This window comes from Tachysurus fulvidraco, chromosome 1, assembly GCF_022655615.1.
Source record: "Tachysurus fulvidraco isolate hzauxx_2018 chromosome 1, HZAU_PFXX_2.0, whole genome shotgun sequence".
In the NCBI taxonomy this organism is placed as follows: Eukaryota; Metazoa; Chordata; class Actinopteri; order Siluriformes; family Bagridae; genus Tachysurus; species Tachysurus fulvidraco.
The window spans coordinates 26,886,819-26,904,470 of record NC_062518.1 but is presented as its reverse complement, the minus strand read 5'-3'; the positions used below and the strand labels follow the sequence as shown (position 1 = coordinate 26,904,470).

General features: G+C 38.2%; 1 protein-coding gene across 1 annotated transcript in view; it reads left to right on the top strand.

The window, feature by feature from the left end:
• si:ch211-106h4.4 (MAM and LDL-receptor class A domain-containing protein 2) overlaps positions 1–17,652 on the top strand; it is a 31,541-nt gene that overhangs the window by 12,500 nt on the left and 1,389 nt on the right. The window contains exons 11-48 of the mRNA XM_047811539.1: positions 24–114; positions 382–522; positions 677–808; positions 1,734–1,861; positions 1,967–2,135; positions 3,332–3,451; positions 3,553–3,707; positions 3,793–3,888; positions 4,535–4,625; positions 4,828–4,950; positions 5,358–5,460; positions 5,864–6,014; positions 6,162–6,378; positions 6,698–6,824; positions 6,952–7,081; positions 7,813–7,891; positions 8,031–8,195; positions 8,532–8,657; positions 9,008–9,223; positions 9,331–9,450; positions 9,726–9,878; positions 10,103–10,182; positions 10,367–10,537; positions 10,654–10,833; positions 10,962–11,070; positions 11,176–11,298; positions 11,465–11,564; positions 11,886–12,048; positions 12,406–12,520; positions 12,701–12,844; positions 12,937–13,121; positions 13,215–13,380; positions 13,890–14,108; positions 14,381–14,559; positions 16,312–16,543; positions 16,645–16,804; positions 16,934–17,048; positions 17,137–17,254. Of these exons, the coding sequence (XP_047667495.1) occupies positions 24–114; positions 382–522; positions 677–808; positions 1,734–1,861; positions 1,967–2,135; positions 3,332–3,451; positions 3,553–3,707; positions 3,793–3,888; positions 4,535–4,625; positions 4,828–4,950; positions 5,358–5,460; positions 5,864–6,014; positions 6,162–6,378; positions 6,698–6,824; positions 6,952–7,081; positions 7,813–7,891; positions 8,031–8,195; positions 8,532–8,657; positions 9,008–9,223; positions 9,331–9,450; positions 9,726–9,878; positions 10,103–10,182; positions 10,367–10,537; positions 10,654–10,833; positions 10,962–11,070; positions 11,176–11,298; positions 11,465–11,564; positions 11,886–12,048; positions 12,406–12,520; positions 12,701–12,844; positions 12,937–13,121; positions 13,215–13,380; positions 13,890–14,108; positions 14,381–14,559; positions 16,312–16,543; positions 16,645–16,804; positions 16,934–17,048; positions 17,137–17,254 (5,392 nt within the window). The remainder of the gene's footprint in view (positions 1–23; positions 115–381; positions 523–676; positions 809–1,733; positions 1,862–1,966; positions 2,136–3,331; positions 3,452–3,552; positions 3,708–3,792; positions 3,889–4,534; positions 4,626–4,827; positions 4,951–5,357; positions 5,461–5,863; positions 6,015–6,161; positions 6,379–6,697; positions 6,825–6,951; positions 7,082–7,812; positions 7,892–8,030; positions 8,196–8,531; positions 8,658–9,007; positions 9,224–9,330; positions 9,451–9,725; positions 9,879–10,102; positions 10,183–10,366; positions 10,538–10,653; positions 10,834–10,961; positions 11,071–11,175; positions 11,299–11,464; positions 11,565–11,885; positions 12,049–12,405; positions 12,521–12,700; positions 12,845–12,936; positions 13,122–13,214; positions 13,381–13,889; positions 14,109–14,380; positions 14,560–16,311; positions 16,544–16,644; positions 16,805–16,933; positions 17,049–17,136; positions 17,255–17,652) is intronic.

Here is a 17,652-nt window from a genome sequence, read left to right as displayed (position 1 = left end):
GATTTTTTTTGCTCTTCTATCAGATTGTTTTTGAAGCAGTGGCTGGGGAAGGTCAGGTTATGGACATTGCCATTGATGATTTGAGTGTGTTAAATGGGCCCTGTCCACCTCATGGTATGAACTAAAAACTATATATGACCCGAGAAAAAAGGAACAACTCCACAAAATATTTTTTTATATATTACATTTAGATTTTTTTCATATTTCAATGTATTACTTATTATAGCACATTAAAGAAAAGAATAAATATTTGAAATAAATTATGTGTGTGTGTGTGTGTGTGTGTGTGTGTGTGTGTGTGTGTGTGTGTGTGTGTGTGTGTGTGTGTGTGTGTGTGTGTGTGTGTGTGTGTGTGTGTGTGTGTGTGTGTGTTTCCCACAGGGCTATGTGATTTTGAGATGGACCTGTGTTACTGGGTAAGCAGTGCTCTCAGCATCCACAGTGTAGCCTGGAGCTGGACATCTGGAGTCAGTGCATCTGGTTTTGCACCTCCAGTGGACCACACCACCAATTCAAACCTGGGTAAAACTCTGCATAGATTCTTATAAAATAACTAGCAAATACAAGTACACCACAAAAAGCACAATAAAACAGGTTCCAAAGGTTTAATGCTTGCTTATGCAGCGTTATCAGTCTCTATAACAAAACCGGAGCTGACACTTTATCTGTTCTTCAGGACATTACATGGCCTTTGATACAAAGGAAAGCAATGATGAGCAAAATGCTTATCTTCAGAGTGAGGTGATGCAGCCAGTGGACCGTGCATGCCTGGAGTTCTGGTACTATATGCATATGTGGTATTACATAGGTAAGCCTTATGTAAATTAAAAAAAAAAAAAAAAAACCTGCTACATGTTTATATACATTTTAGGACATAAAACATTATACCATGGCCACTAATATCACTCTGCATGATGGATTCGCCTGGTTGCATTCATTTCTTAACCTGAGGCAGGTCCAAAGTAGATCCTTGTTATAACTTATAGAATGTATTTAAAAAAGCATCAAGTTTTATGCCCCTCCCCGATATTGTATTAACAGCAGTTATAAAAGATGTCAGCTGCCTTCAGATGCTTCGGAGGAAGTCTTTGAACATCCTAGATGGGAACTGTTGTGTAATAAGAAAGAGCTGCCTGATGGGTGGGAAATGCCTATGACTAAATTACATTGGAAATTGAATAGGAAAGAAAAAACTCTTAATAGAAGTATGATTAGGCTTATATACCAAGCTTACCTTTAGCTCTGCATTCACGTTTCTAAATCAAACTTTTGTGTACCCTTCTTCTATTTGTGCCCTTTAAGCTTTGTTCCATTAAAATAGTAAGTAAGTAAGCGAGATTTATTTATTTAGCACATTTAACCCTATTTATTAGGCACATCAAATAATTAGAATAAAGTAAGGTTTTAAATATTGCACCTATTTCCAACAATAAACACTGACACAGCCTGTCTCTTGACTGCCCCCTGTTGGTAATCCTACACGGACCTAAACACCACTCTCCCCATAATGCACAGTAAATATCCCTCCATTTGTTCTCTCTTTTTTTTAGAAGGTTTCTTCTCTTCTATTGTTGCACACATACTCCTCATACGATCTCTAAAATTATTCTGCAACACAACAACTCAATCCATAATTAACAGTTTAACTACACAGTAAACTACACAGTACACTGTTCATGACAGTAACTAAAACCTTTGAGTAATCTTTAGCAAATGTTCTTTGTTTTTCACAGAAAAACTCACACTATCTGTGTATGTGAATGAGTCAGGGGTGTTACATTTCCTGTGGAATCAGACTGGCACTCAGGACAGAGTGTGGCACAAAATCACTCTGGATTACAGAGCATCCGAGCAATACCAGGTATGCCATTGTTTACTTCTGTCAAATCTCCAAAGCTTGCCTTCTGTGTATTAATTCTTCTTAATCATCATCCTCATCATCATCTGTTTGCTTAATAATCTACAGCTTGTGTTTAAAGCCATACGGCCTCCACGTCATGGAGGAGTTATTGCCTTGGATGATATCTACATCAAAGAGAGTATGAGCTGTGCAGATACGATCACCACCACACTAACCCCAACAGCTCTTCCGACAACACCACCTGCATCTTCTATGGACTGTAGCTTTGAGGAGGGTGAGGAATAAATGTGTGCTTAAGGCTAATTGCTATACATTTATCTGATATTTAAACATGAATTTCACAGTGACGTTGATTATGATGATTCAAAATTAAGGTCTATTGACTGGCGCCATCAAAATATAAGTTAAGCCAGTTTCACCAATATGTTAGAAAGGTTGTATCAACTTTGTTATATTCACACTTATAATTATTTAGTCATTTTGATGGGTGTCACAATTATTGAACTTTAACAAAAGTTTAACAAAACTGTTTGGATGGAGCTAGATTTCCAGACATATGTTTTTTAGTAATTATTGGGGAATGGGGAAAAGCAATCTATATAAATCACAGAGTACGAGTGTCTTCACAATGCAAACAAAAACCAGCGTGTGCATAAGTTGCACTTGAATATAAATGAAGTACAATATGCTTGGCCATGCTTGGTCGGGCCAGAATGTAGATTTTGGTTTTAATAAAATCCCCAGATGCATAATTTATCTGACATCTATTTATCTGATTTAACTCATATCATCTACATACAGTACCATTGTTCTGCATTTTAATTTTTCTGGGGGAGATATGATGGAAATGATCGCTTCTTGAAGTTACTCCATACTGAACAAAAAAGCAAGAAACCTCCTTTCCCACAGGATATAATGACATCTCCAGATGGAATACAGATTGCTTGCCATTTTCCAGAAGATAGATTACTGTGGAAAAAATATTGGAAAAAACAAATGATTTCTTTCCCAGACATCTACAACCATTGCCTTGTAATCCCTAAAAAGCTCCTATACCACTTCAAATGACCAGCCTCAGATGTGTATCTCAAACACAAATCATGAAACGGTATTATATAGGTTGCCATTGATGTAGCCCCCACCGTACATGCTGCTCAAACATATACATGACGGGGAGCGTAAATACTGTACATCCTACATTGATTTGTATTGGGAAGGTTCATCCTCAGATTTGTTAGCTTATTCCTGTCTTGTGCTGTAATTGATCACTTTTACATAGGTGGATCTCTCAACTTAGTGTTTCAGAGACATTAATTTACTGCAATATTAACCTTGGTAAACTCAGTATAAATAAATCATTCTTAAATAGAAAGTGAACTGGTTACTGGTAATGGACCTTTGTGTGAAGACCATTTAATTGCCATTTATGTGGACAGTGAAGCAAAGTTATTATAACATTTCTGCCTATAGGACTATGTGACTGGGTTCAGGAAAGTGATGATGGATTTGACTGGACACATCAACAGGGTCTGCAGGTAGACACAAGCAACAAAGGACTCCTTTATGACCATACCATTGGAAATAAGCATGGTAACTAGAAACCAAGTCGAACTTATTTGACCATCTGCTCCATTTGTGTGTTTTATTTTGTGTTAGACTTTTGCTAATCTTGAAATGTTTGTCATTTCTAGGTTTCTATATGGCACTGAACATGTCTGGAGACAAAGATGGTGAAACAGCAGTCCTATCTGCCCCTGTAAATATTCAAGCCACGACTATGTGTGTTCGATTCTGGTATTTCATGCTAGGAGCAGCCGTGGCAAACCTGGACCTTGTGGTTAAGATGGTATCTAAGAATAAGTATTTTTTTAGCTTTTTATACCCTGGTTAACTTATTTTCTTGAAAATAAGTTATTGCTTTTTCATCTCAGAAAACAACAGAATTGGTTTTGTGGACTAGAAGAGGAACAGATGCTGCTGAGTGGCTGAATGCACAAGTCACAGTCAGCTTGTTGGATGCACAGAAAGTAAGAGAGATCTCTTTATAATGGCTAGGAGTCAGTACGGTATGATTTATACAGCACACATCAGTGACAGCTGGTGGTGATATTAGAAAGAAGGACTGAAATCTAATCTATATATCATCAGCTTGACAGTGAAACTATTAAGTTTTAGCAGTGCATTATATCAAGCCGTCTCACTGATGGCATAAAAAATGATGTGGGGCAAACTAGTACACATCATTGTATTCAACAGACATGACTTTAATAGATAGGCTACATGAATCTTAGAAACTACTAAAATGAGAAACAGAATTACTGTAGGGCAAAACTAAGTAAAGTATAAAGTTCAGAAATACACAAAAGCTAGATCAAGGCTAGACATGACAGGAGCTGGACAGAGTCAACAGTGAGACAAAGTGGCTTAAGTCAGGTTAATTACACAACATAAAAGTGAAACATACAGCTGAAGAAGAGCTCAATCAACTAAAATGCTGCATTTGTTTCCACAAAGGCATTAAACTGCATATAATCCAATGCTGATGACTAAAATGAAACAATATATTGATGTGTTTTAATCTTTCAAACAGAGAGAGGATCTCGGTTAGGCTATTTATACCAGCCAAAGCCTATCACACATTTGTACAGCATTTATACTGTATATCCCTTGCAGGTGAAATTCATTGGAAGTAGAAATGCCAAAAGTAGCGGCTTCATAGCACTTGATGATGTGAGAGTGACCCCAGGTGCCTGTGAAGATCATAGTAAGTACCTCACTTCCAAATTTTTGTTTGTATGCAACACGCTCTATTTCGCATTTGTCAATTTATGTATGATTTACATCCCTGATTTCCAAATAACAGTAAAAGCGGACCAGTCCCAGTTCCACAACCGTTATTACCCATCCGTATTTCTAAGAGTACAATTATAAAAGAGTTTTAATATGACATGTGTCTTTCCTTACAGGCCCATGTGGCTTTGAAAGTTCTTCCCTGTGTGGATTTGATCAGGACATCACTGACAGCACTCACTGGCTTCGTGTGAACGGCAGCACCGGTCATGTTGATCACACATACCAAACTCAAATGGGTCCGTCCCTTACAATATGTGTAATTATTAATGTCTTATTTATTTTTCAAAAACATGTTTAAAATGAGGGGGGCACGGTGGCTTAGTGGTTAGCACGTTTGCCTCACACCTCCAGGGTTGGGGGTTCGATTCCTGCCTCCGCCTTGTGTGTGTGTTTACATGTTCTCCCCATGCCTCGGGGGTTTCCTCCGGGTACTCCGGTTTCCTCCCCCGGTCCAAAGACATGCATGGTAGGTTGATTGGCATCTCTGGAAAAATTGTCTGTAGTGTGTGATTGTGTGAGTGAATGAGAGTGTGTGTGTGCCCTGCAATGGGTTGGCTCCCCGTGACCCGAGAAGTTTGGATAAGTGGTAGAAAATGAATGAATAAATGTTTAAAATGAGGTCATTCTTTTTGTGGCCAAACAGGTCATTCAATGGCGGTTTTGGGAAAGGAGCTTCTAAAGACAGAGATGACACACCTCCTGACCCCAGCTTACAGTAAAACAACTGAGTCATGTGTACAGTTTTGGTAAGCCAAGGATATGTTTAATATGGACACATTTGAAAACACATTTTCTTCCCTAAATTGAAAATGTCCCAATTCTTACCCACCAGTCAGTTTTCCCCATCATATAACAGCTACCGGTTTAGGAGGGTGAGGGCTAACACATACTTTGTTTAAGACATATAAAGCCAGCAAACTGCATTGTCACTGCAGTTCATTCTGTGTCACATGGCAGTGTAACACATTCAGAAGTAAGCACTACCTGCACTCTTCCACATAACAGCATTGCATAAACTGGCTCAGGTAGTGTGTGCTGTCTGTGTATACTCATTTATTTTTTAAAGGGGCAGTTTATATGTAGAATTCAAAGGGGAACTTTTACTAATCCAACATAGTCCAAACCAAATGAAATATACACACTTTGTAGGTACTGGTTGTCTGCTGGATCTGGTGATGCTCTCTCTGTTCATGTTTACCTAAACGGAGAGCTGGGTCCTGACCTCTGGTCGCTTTCTGGAGTGGCTTCTACAGGTTGGGAGGTGGCAGAGGTCACTGTTTCTTCTCCAGACAAATTCAAGGTGAATTCTCACACCCAATTTCTCATTCTAGGCCATTTCATTAAATAGGTTATATGTTTGTTGTTTTTCTTGGACTACACTGAAATTAATCAGCCATTAATGCCAATCCTCTGAAGAAGGTCTTTAATAAAATTTTATTTTATACAGGTGGCTTTCAAGGCGAAGTTGAGTCCTGGCCAGGAATTTTTTATACTTCTGGATGATGTTTCAGTAAGAAATGGAGCTTGCCTTTCCACAGGAAGTTGTGATTTCGAGTCAGGGCTATGTACATGGGTGAATTCAGACTTGAATAACCACGATTGGTTCCATGCAGATGGGAATGCGGGTGGTCCTCTGATTGATCACACTACACACACTACAGATGGTGAGGAACAAAAAAATAGAAAAGAAAAGAACCAGCATTTTAATTGATGTAGGGCTGGTTAACTATTTTTTGTGTGTCTCCACCCTCACACATAAGGACTGTGGGCAGACAGAACATTGCTCTGAATTGTGGACTCATCGGAAATACATGCAATCAGCCGAAAGTCATTATTCATTAATAAAAGAAGTAATATTAACATTATTAAGATTGTCCTTATTAGTATGGTGCGCTTATAAATTGTGCTTTATTGTTGCTACTGCCTTTATTTAAAGACTAAATAGCAGGAAGAGTACAAATTTATGTCTTGCTCTTCACACAGGAAGGTTTATTTTGAGTCAGTCTCAGATGAGCAGTTCAGACAACAACAATACGGCTAAGCTCATCTCCAAACAGATCCAGCAAAGCTCTGACTCCTGCCTCTCGTTTTGGTATAATGTAAATCACAGGTCTGAAACGATCACACAATTTTGCTACTATTCCTCAATGTTTTAGATCGTATAGAATTGTATTAAACCTGAATTGTAGAATTAAAGGTCTGCTACTCATTTCACTATGGGTCTCATTTTTCTGCAGTAATATGGGGGCTTTGCGAGTTTTCCTGGAAACAGAGAACTCATATCAAAGACTGATTTTTAAAACAAGTGCTGCTGAACACAGCTGGAGAAACTTCTCAACCACAGTGTCTGAGACCAAGCCGTATAAGGTGAGAGGGTAGAGATGAGCTTCTTCCACACCATGGGATATAACGTATATATTTAATAGGAACACGTATACATATAACCTAATACTTTAAGAACACCTGTGTTGATAAAATCATGCAGATACTGTACAGATACTGTAAGAGAAAATCTTTATTTATTGGTCATCAAAATCGCTGTGGTTTTTGACTGTGGCATGATTACTGGTGCAAGACAAGCCGGTGTGTGTATTTTGTTTAAACTGCCGCTCTCCTAAGATTTTCATGCAAACAATGTAGCCTCAGATTCCTTTTCTTGGTTAACAGGAGTGGAGCACAATGTGGTCTTCTGATGCAGTAGCTATTTTAACTCGAGGTTAAAGGTGCTGTGCAGCCTGAGATACTTTTCTGCCCACCATGTATGCACAGAGTGGTTGTTTGCATTACTGTAGATTTCCTGTCCATTTTTAACCAGTCTCTGACTGCTCTCATCAAGAATGCTTCACTGCCTTCAAAACTGTATGTATGTTGGTTTTTCTATGCCACCGTAGAAACTATTGTGCATGAAAATTTCTAAAATGTTCAAACCAGCCCTTCTGACATCAACAACCATGCCACAGTCAAATTCACTGAAATTACTTTTTTTGCCCTTTCTGTTGTGTATATTACCTGACACTCTTATCCTTTATTTGCACGATTGTATGCATCATGCTGGCCCACTGGTACAGGTGTTCATATAAAGGTTTCACATTTTTTAGATTGTTCTAGATGCCGAGTCTGAAAATGGAGGATTTGTTGCTGTCGATGATATAACAGTTACAGAAGGGCAGTGTACAGGTATGGCACATTTGTCCTGAACCGTGTTATAATAAAGAGACTGTGTTCACTGTATATTGCTCATTCAAAATAAGGGGAAAATTAATATTAGAGAATTTGTGATTCTTGTGAAAATTTGTGAAAATCCTGTCTTATGTAGAGGGGACTGTGGAGAGTGGGGTATTTGTTGGGTGCCATTTTGAGATGGATAGCTGTGAGTGGAAAGATGTGAGTGTGGGACAGTTTTCCTGGCAGCGGGACCACAACAGAACAGCTTCGGATAACACTGGACCCTCGGTTGATCATACTACAGGAACAGCACTGGGCAAGTCACTCTAGTACACACCTTTCACCACTAGATCATATTTTGGTGTCTTTCTGTGAAAACTGAACAAAAAGACAGTTCTATAAATGTTAGAGAATAATAGGAACATGTTTAAAAAAAAGTATAGTATTATTTTTATTATTAATTTAATATAGACTTTTCCCATTTTGTGCTATGTGCAGGTGAAAGTGAAACTACTGTGAAAGCAAAAATTATATTAAAATGACGCTTTTCTATTATTTTCTCCACTTTACACCACTTCTTTATATCTAACCAGGCTGCCAGCCCTAACTTGCTTAAAATGATCATGTGCTCACTGATTTTTTGTGTCGGTAGGGTGGTATATGGCAGTAGAGGCCAGTAATGGAGACCAGAACAGCTATGCTGCTCTTCAGAGTCCGGCTATGAGACAAGCGAGCGCTGAGTGTATGCTTGAGTTCTTTTATCACATGTATGGGGAAGGTAAGATAAACGCTATAGTACACATCAAAGGAGATGTATTGCCTATGATCATTCATTCACTCATCAGCCATGTTATTCAAGTCAGGGTCAGTTTATATAGCCATACACTTACAGGGCAGGTCACCTACAGGCAGATTTTTGGAAGTTGGGAAGAAACCTGAGAAATGGGAGAAAACCTACACTGTATGGGACACACAGTAGACAGTAACCAAAGCTCAACGTCTAGGTCTTTTACCACAAGATTTAATCTTTGATTGAAAAAAAAAACAGATGGGTTGGTGTGATTTAATGTAAATATGTTGTGTCTTAGTTGTAATAGTACACTTGTTTGTGATTTGTCCTATCTGCAGGAATTGGCGAGTTAAAAGTGTTCCTTCAGGAGGGTCTTAGAAAAACCCCCATATGGTGGAAATCTGGTGATCATGGAGACAAGTGGCATAGAGCAGAAATGGCGGTTGGTCGAACTCACCAAGTCTTTACTATCATTTTTGAGGCCACCAGAACCTTTAGTGAGCTTGGTGACATCGCTGTAGATGACATCGCTTTCCTAAACTGCTCTCTCCCAGGTACAGACTAGATTAGTATTCGGAATGGCTCACAGCTAACAGTCCTAGGTGATAGACAGAAATATATCTATTACTTCATCAAGTCCCCTTAACTCTCTGTCCTTCAGAGCCTCAGGAGTCATGTTCACCAAATACTTTCACATGCTCCAATCGTGTATGTGTGGAAGAGAGCAGAATATGTGACTTCAATGATGACTGTGGAGATGGAAGTGATGAAGCACTATGTGGTATGAGACCAACTTGATTATCTATGGGACTAAAAGGATTTTCAGCAATTCAATATTACTTACTCTCTTAGGACCTTATATATTTTATCACTCATAAATGATGATTTAGCAGTTCCATTATGAAATAATGGAGCACCTTTTAAGTTAAAGGTATTGACCTTAATCTACAAGGTATTTTAATGTGAACTGGATGAGGGAGTTAAAACATGAACAAATATGCCTGTGAGGTCTTTTACATACAATTTATTTGTAATGTTCTATGTGTACCTGGACAGATGAACAGGGTTTCAAGCAGCGCTGCAGTTTTGAGCAGGGCATGTGCTTATGGGAGTTTAGTGAGAAATGGGCCAGGTGGATGTTGGATACAGGTGAGAGAGCATGGCCACAACTTGGACCACCCAGAGATCACACGCGCAACATAGCAGCAGGTATGTAGCACAATCCATACATGATGATTACCGTCTGACTAATCAGATTTTAAAATTAACAGTGTCGGAGTAATATGGGATGTCGTATAAATGACTTTGCTAAATTGACAGAACTGTGGAATTCTAAGATTTTTGAGAAGCAAAGGCAGTAGCAGAAATACCTGTTATCAAATATCCAGAGCAAATGTCATTATCTTCTGATAAAATAAATATGACTTCTTTAGGCCATTACATCATCCCTGCCAGACAAAGCCAGTCAGCTGAGATTATTTCCAGCACGTTGCTCCCTAGTACCAACTGCACTGTGAGTCAAATGCTATCTGCTAAAAATTAAGTGAGATATAAACAATATATTACATTAAATTAAACCATACGTATCCTATATTGGTTTCACCAAAATGTTTTGTGGATTTACTTAGCATCCACATTATTGCACACTCCTAGCTCCCAGACTGAATCCACACTAAATTGTACAAGTATTCTCACAGGTGACCTTTTACCACTTTTCCCATGGTAACAACTCCACCACCAGACTCACCACACGACTGCGGACAATTCTCAGTGCAGATCAGGACATTACTCTCTGGCAGCAGAACATGAATTACGAATTTCACTGGCGAAGGACAGAGGTCATATTTTCCTCCGAAGTAAAGTCTAAGGTCAGAAACATTAAACTTTATTTATGCTTTTGAGGTCACATCAAACGATTTGATCAGGAGTGACAATAGGAATTGCTAAGCTGAGCTTGTGATGCTAAGTGACCTATTCTTTCTAGATTGTGTTTCGGTATGATGGAAGTGGCAAGAGCCATGAAGAATACATAGCTGTGGATGATATGTCTTTTTCACCAAACTGCATTCATGACCCTGAAAATAGCAAGCTGCCAATCACACCCCCTACAGCTCCCCCTACAGTCACACCGAACACTCCTACACCCACTGAGTATCCCTGCAAGGTGACACTAAATTGGTTATGTTGTTAAATACCTTGAATATATTGCTGTTTTGCTAAACAAACTTTTAGTGCTTTTGTCATGTGATGATAATACGCACTTCATTCCTATTTACAATTTTTCTTACTTAGGAGAATGAGTTTCAGTGCTGGAGATCAGAAGGGAAGAAATGCATTGCTACTACAGCTTGGTGTGATTACAGAATAGATTGCCCTCTTGGAGAAGATGAGGAATCATGTGGTGAGATAGTCTACATCTTAAAAATATACAGTATATTTACAGTATAACCTTGTCCATTTCTTAAAGGCACTCACTTGCCTTCATGCTTGGTTGTGTAACTCTAAGGCCCCTGTACATTTGAGTATGGACTTTGCAACTGGAATGACACAAGCCAAGATAAAAACATGTGGCAGAGAGTGAAAGCTAGTGAGAATACTGTTCCACCAACTGACCACACCACAGGAAAAGGTAATATCGTATTACAGCACAAATAACACAAAAAATCAAACAAATATTTCTAGCTGTTCTTCACAAAACCGCAAAGTTCTTACTTATTCACACCAGACCCAGCGATCTACTACATTTTTGCACCTACAGCGTAAACGATCCTATTATTATTATTTCTTCTTCTCAGGTCACTACATGTATGTTAATTTGAATTTAATGCCATCTGAAAATGAGGTGCAGTTTACGAGCCCTTCACTGCCACCTACTTCACCATACTGCCAGCTACTGTGAGTAACTTCGTACCCCAATTAAACCCTGTTCAGATTGTTTTAATTTCACTTGGCAACTGGTAAAAATTCATTCATTATGGCTTTATTCTTTCATCAGCAATGCTGGTGTTTTTTACCTTTCATCCATTGAGAAGATTTCCAGCCACAAATGCATTCAGCACTAGATAGATTTTTTACTTCCATACTATACTTCCTAATGATCATGCACTTATCGTGCACTTACAGACTTGTAATGCACTTTATTTTAACAGAAAGTGGACTGAATAAATATCACCATTTACATGATGAGGTTTTACAAGTCTCTGTCATTGTGTTTAGGTTTCATTTCCATCTTGATAGAGAAGATGGTTTCAGAGGTCTAAGTGTGTTCATGCAGAATGAAGAGGACGGCAGGACACAACTCTGGACTCGTACCAACAACACTGAAAAGCCCTGGACCTTGGCGCACCTGACAATAGGAAAACAACAGCAGCACTACAATGTGTGTGTGTGTGTGTGTGTGTGTGTGTGTGTGTGTGTGTGTGTGTGTGTGTGTGTGTGTGTGTGTGTGTGTGTGTGTGTGTGTTTGTGTGTGTGAGAGACTATAGACAGATTAATCATCATTCTAAATTTCATGTAAAATCATTATAGATTTTTTTCATACAGAGACATATGAGACTTTTACTAATTACCTTACCTAGATAAATGGGTGAATTTGATGAACTAGAGAAGAACCATGGCACATGAATTTAACACAGGCCTAACTGAACCAGATAAAAGACATGAAAAAGGGTATAAAAGGATGGAGTTATGCTGGATAGACAAAGTACTAATGGGACTTTTTTCTGTCTTGTCTCAGATCATCTTTAGTAGTCAAACCACAGCACCATATTACAGTATTAATGCTGTCCATCATGGAGCCTCTCTAGATGACATTTCTTTCCTGAACTGTGAGACATCATATCAACCACCAGGTGGGAGTCAAAGTCCGAAACCCAAAATGAGAAATGCGACACATAATAAATGCTTCAGAGAGCATTTATTACTTAATTTTATTTGTTAATAGTACAACGATTTGTACGGCTCATCCCATTCACCCATAAGCGAACTGTGAGTGAATCATGTGAGATCATAGTGTACTTTTTGTGCTTTAGCCTTGTCGACATTTAGCTGCTCCTTTGAGGAAGACCTATGTAGGTGGGTGCATGGAAGTACTGGGGAATTCCAATGGCTGAGAATGAGTGGACCAACTGAAACGGTCAACACCGGCCCTGCAGGAGATCACACCAATGGCATAGGTCTGTCAGCCACATGCACTGTCCATCTGAAACTTACATTTTCATGATCTATTATTTGTAAAAACATGTTTCATAGCTGTGTTCTTTCACAGGATATTATCTATATATTAAAAGCTCAACTCCTGATAAAGGCAGCATAGCTCAGCTGGTGTCTCCTGTACTCCCCCCTGCTGGAGAGAACGGATACTGTTTAAAAATTCAATACCACATGTTTGGAGCAACAGTTGGCCAACTAAATATTATTCTACACTCTGTGGAATCCAGGGTGTCCACGGTGGTGAGACTGCAGCCATTTGTTCCCAGCCAGATAATTGTATAAGCTTTTGCCTCTAGGAACTGGATTGATCATGCATGCTTTCTATAACACCAGGTATGGCAGAGGGTGGGCTCTCAGGGAAATGAGTGGCATGTGGCCCAGAGACATGTGACTCTAAAGGAAGTTCACCAGATATCGGTCGAAGCCTCAGTAGGTGGACAGGCTGGAGATATTGCTATAGATGACTTATCATTTACTGAAGGATCTTGTCTTCACACGGGTACATAAGAACATTACTCACATCTTTGCTTTTGTTTAGAACAGCCTTTTGCTAAAAACACTATGAAACGTGTAGTAGCGATACTAGCTTCATCTGTGACCACCAACAACATGTGCTAGCCAGGGATAATGATTCATATTACTTTATACAGTACTGAGTTCTGAAGACATAAATATAAAAGTTCAAAATCTGGCTATTATTCAATGGGAAAAATATTTCATTTCATGAATGTTGGAAAACATCATTTTATTATTATTATTATTATTATTATTATTAATATTATTTCAAAAGCCTTCAAATTGAACAGGTTTTCTTCAGATGTTATCAACTGCTCAATAAAACACATAATAAATGTTTATTAATTGATTAAATAAAGTAATGATTTTGCCTTTTTTGACCTGACCCTATGTGTTGCTAATGTGTTCCTTAAATGCATACACACAAGTTTATATTTTATTGACAATGTTAGCTCTTGCTGTGTTGCTAACATCATGCCATTTTCATTTCAGATGGCCTTTGTGACTTTGAAGAGGGGAGCTGCGACTGGGCACAGGAAGTCGACGATGATCTAGATTGGGTTAGAGGATCAGGAAACACTCCAGTAAAAAAGATCCAGCCGAGCTTTGACCACACAACCAACACAGAAAGTGGACATTACTTCTATATGGACTTCTCTTCCCATAGATCAAGACAAACTGCTAGGATGTTCTCTCCTCTCTTTACTGCAGGTACATTAGGAAAATAATAAGCTTCTTCCTTTATCTTATCTGTAAATTCAATCATTCTGTCCTTTTGCCTTTGGGAACTGGTGTGCAGTAATAGTCCATCAGTTAAAATAAATCACACCCTATGCTATATCAGATTCCAGGTCTTGAGATCAATATACTTGGAGTTCACTAGGATTAAATTCCTTAATATGTTCCACCTACTGCCACATATTAGAGGCAATCTTTACACTCAAATGTATGAATCTTTCTCAGACTTGTGCTTAATTTTACAGGAAACTCCCAGTGTCTCCATCTGTGGTATTATATAAGTGGGAAGGACACAGGGATGCTGAATGTGTACCAGAAATACTCAAATGGAGCTCTTTCTTTGCTCTTAAGTCAGTCTGGAGAGCAAGGCGAGCTGTGGAGATTTGCACAGGCACCACTGCTCCACACTGGTCCAGAATTCAGAGTGAGTACATTAATCACTTTAGCTTCAGGTCACTGAGCCCATCCCAGTCTTACAGGAATTACAATCATATGACATTAAAATGGATGAGGCAGTTCATGTGATTATACAAGCTGTTCTATTCATGGGGTGCCAGTAACACAATGGACACTTAGTTTAGATTCGGCCATATACAGTATAACTAAATGTATGTGGACAAATCAGCAGTTTTTGGAATGTGACTGTATGTATAGTAAGTTGTGTGTGTTCATGCAATGATTAAAAAAATTTCAATATAGGATTCACAATCTTATATTTTGTTTATTGTAATCCTATTGTAGGAAGTTAAGATACTATATTTCAGAGTTCTGTGACAATGATATGGATTAGATGCATACAAGTGCATTTGAGACAGTTTAATGAAAATCCAAAATGTAATGCTAGACAGGGAGAGTAACTAGAATATCTAGGTAACAAACCAGAATAAAATCTACAAATAAAGGCTTGGTCAAAGTAGAGAGTGTTGAGCTTCACATTGAATGTCTTTTAAAGTGTGCGTGTGTGTGTGCTTGTGTGCTTGTGTGTGTGTGTGTGTGTGTGTGTGTGTGTGTGTGTGTGTGTGTGTGTGTGTGTGTGTGTGTGTGTGTGTGTGTGTGTGTGTGTGTGTGTCTGTGTGTGTGTGCTTGTGTGTCTGTGTGTGTGTGTGTGTGTGTGTGTGTGTGTGTGTGTGTGTGTGTGTGTGTGTGTGTGTGTGTGTGTGTGTGTGTGTGTGTGTGTGTGTGTGTGTGCGTGCGTGTGTGTGTGTGTGTGTGAGTGTGATTAGGCCCCTGGAGACTGTAAATGTGCAGGTGGTGTGTTTATGGCAGCCATGTTTAAAGGCTGAGGAGTTTAACTCACTCTTTCTTGACCTTCTTTTCATGTCCTTATATCTCCGTGATGTAATGATCAGCCTTCACATACAGGATTTTAGGGCATGAAACCATTAATTTAACACGCTATATAATGTAGATTCTATTTAGTCTCATTAAAAGCATAAAAAGGCAAACGTTGGTGCTGTAAGGTGTGGATGAGTGAATTTCTCACTAAGATGACCTATTTCTGAAATCAGATGCAAATGTTTCATATCACAGCATCCTCTAGACTTCCAGGCTACATTTTTAGCCTAACCTACCAGAGGACATTGTGTGATTTTATAACTGTGTTGGACGCTTTTAAACATGACCTTTAAGAAGGAAAAAAAATTGCCAACAGTAGAGCATGTGGTTTGGAGAAGGTTTTAAATGGGTTTGAGACATTTAAATGAATTATATCATTTACTCACACTACTTTTAATTCGACTTAATCTATTGTTTTTTTTTTTTTGTTTGTTTTTCTGATTCTGTCTACAGTAACATGATTAATAGCTAAACAATGTTTTTTTACTAGCTGTTTTCTTAATTTTACTCAGGTATCTTATTTAGATTTAGATTATATTTCCAGGTATTGATACTTAAATGTTATAACAAATAAATAAATGAGTAAGTAAGTAAATAAGTAAGTAAGTAAATAAATAAGTAAATAAATGTTTTAGTATTCACAATGTAAGCAGCATATAAATAAATATAAATAAGACTTTTATAAATAAGACATTCCTGATTAATTAATAATTTAGATAGATAGATAGATAGATAGATAGATAGATAGATAGATAGATAGATAGATAGATAGATAGATAGATAGATAGATTAAAAAAACTAATTAATATTGTGTCTTTAAAAAGGATGGCTTTTCTTTCAGATCATAGTAGAGGGGATAAAGGGAGAGAGTGAGCAAGGCACTGTGGCTATAGATGATGTGCTGGTGTCACACTACCCATGCACCGGTCCAGGCCACTGTGACTTTGAAGTGAACATGTGCAGTTGGCGCAATCTGATAGATGAGGACGATATGGACTGGCTCCGAAATCAGGGAAACTCTAGAGTTCCCAGCACAGGGCCAAGTGTTGACCACACCACCAATTCCACCACTGGTCAGCTTTTAAGACTATCAGTATACACACACTGCATAATGTGTAACACTTAGTATCCACAATACTGGGTATATAATGATATACGTCTGATGTTTCTCTAGGTTATTATTTGTATGTAGACACCACAGTGGGGCGCTTGGGAGACAGGGCATTGCTGCTCAGTGAAATATTCCCCCCAGGCAACAGGCGGCAGTGTTTTACATTTTGGTATCACATATATGGCCAAAATTTAGGGACTCTCAATTTATACATCAATAACAGGTAAAACGTGAACATGAACACGAAGTGAATAGCAACTTAATTGCCAAGAACAATTAAGTAAAATACATGTTTAATGTATTCTAATGTATTAATGTTCTAATGCGCAAATTCTAACTCTCTTTCTTACAGGACGCTGCATGATAATGGGAACAAACTTGGACATCTGATATGGACAGACTCAGGAGATGAGGGTGATGTGTGGTGGAGTGCCAGAGTGAATATTAATCAAATAGAGCCATTCTGGGTATTAACTCTTACGCATATTACAGATGATTTAACCTTGATATGAATTCACAATGATTTTATAAAATATATTACATTTTATTCTGCAGTTTGTGTTTGAGTATCAGAAAGGCCAGGCCTCTAAAGGACATGTGGCCATTGATGACATACAGATTACCTACTCTTCTTGCCACCCAGACCCACCTACTACAGGAGCACTAGCTAATGGTAAGACATATTATCCAGAAACACGTAATCAGCTACAGTTTGGTACCACCACAGGGTAATATAAAGTAAGGTTAGATACTTTATCGTCATTGTATACAACACAACAAAATTTAGTGTGGCAACCGTCAGACAGCAACATGGACACTCTGAAAGGAATTTTAAAAAATCATAAATGAAGAAAATAATAAAATAGAGTACACTGCAAAATATATACAAGATTGCACATAAGTGATGGATAACCTTGATTATTGAAATATATATTGAGATTTATGTATTGCACATTGCACATAGTATAAAACCATAAGAAACTTACTGCATTGAATAATGTAACTGTGAACTGTAAACTGAACTGTAGTTTATACAAAGTGTACTATACTGCATATAGCAACAAAGAGTAA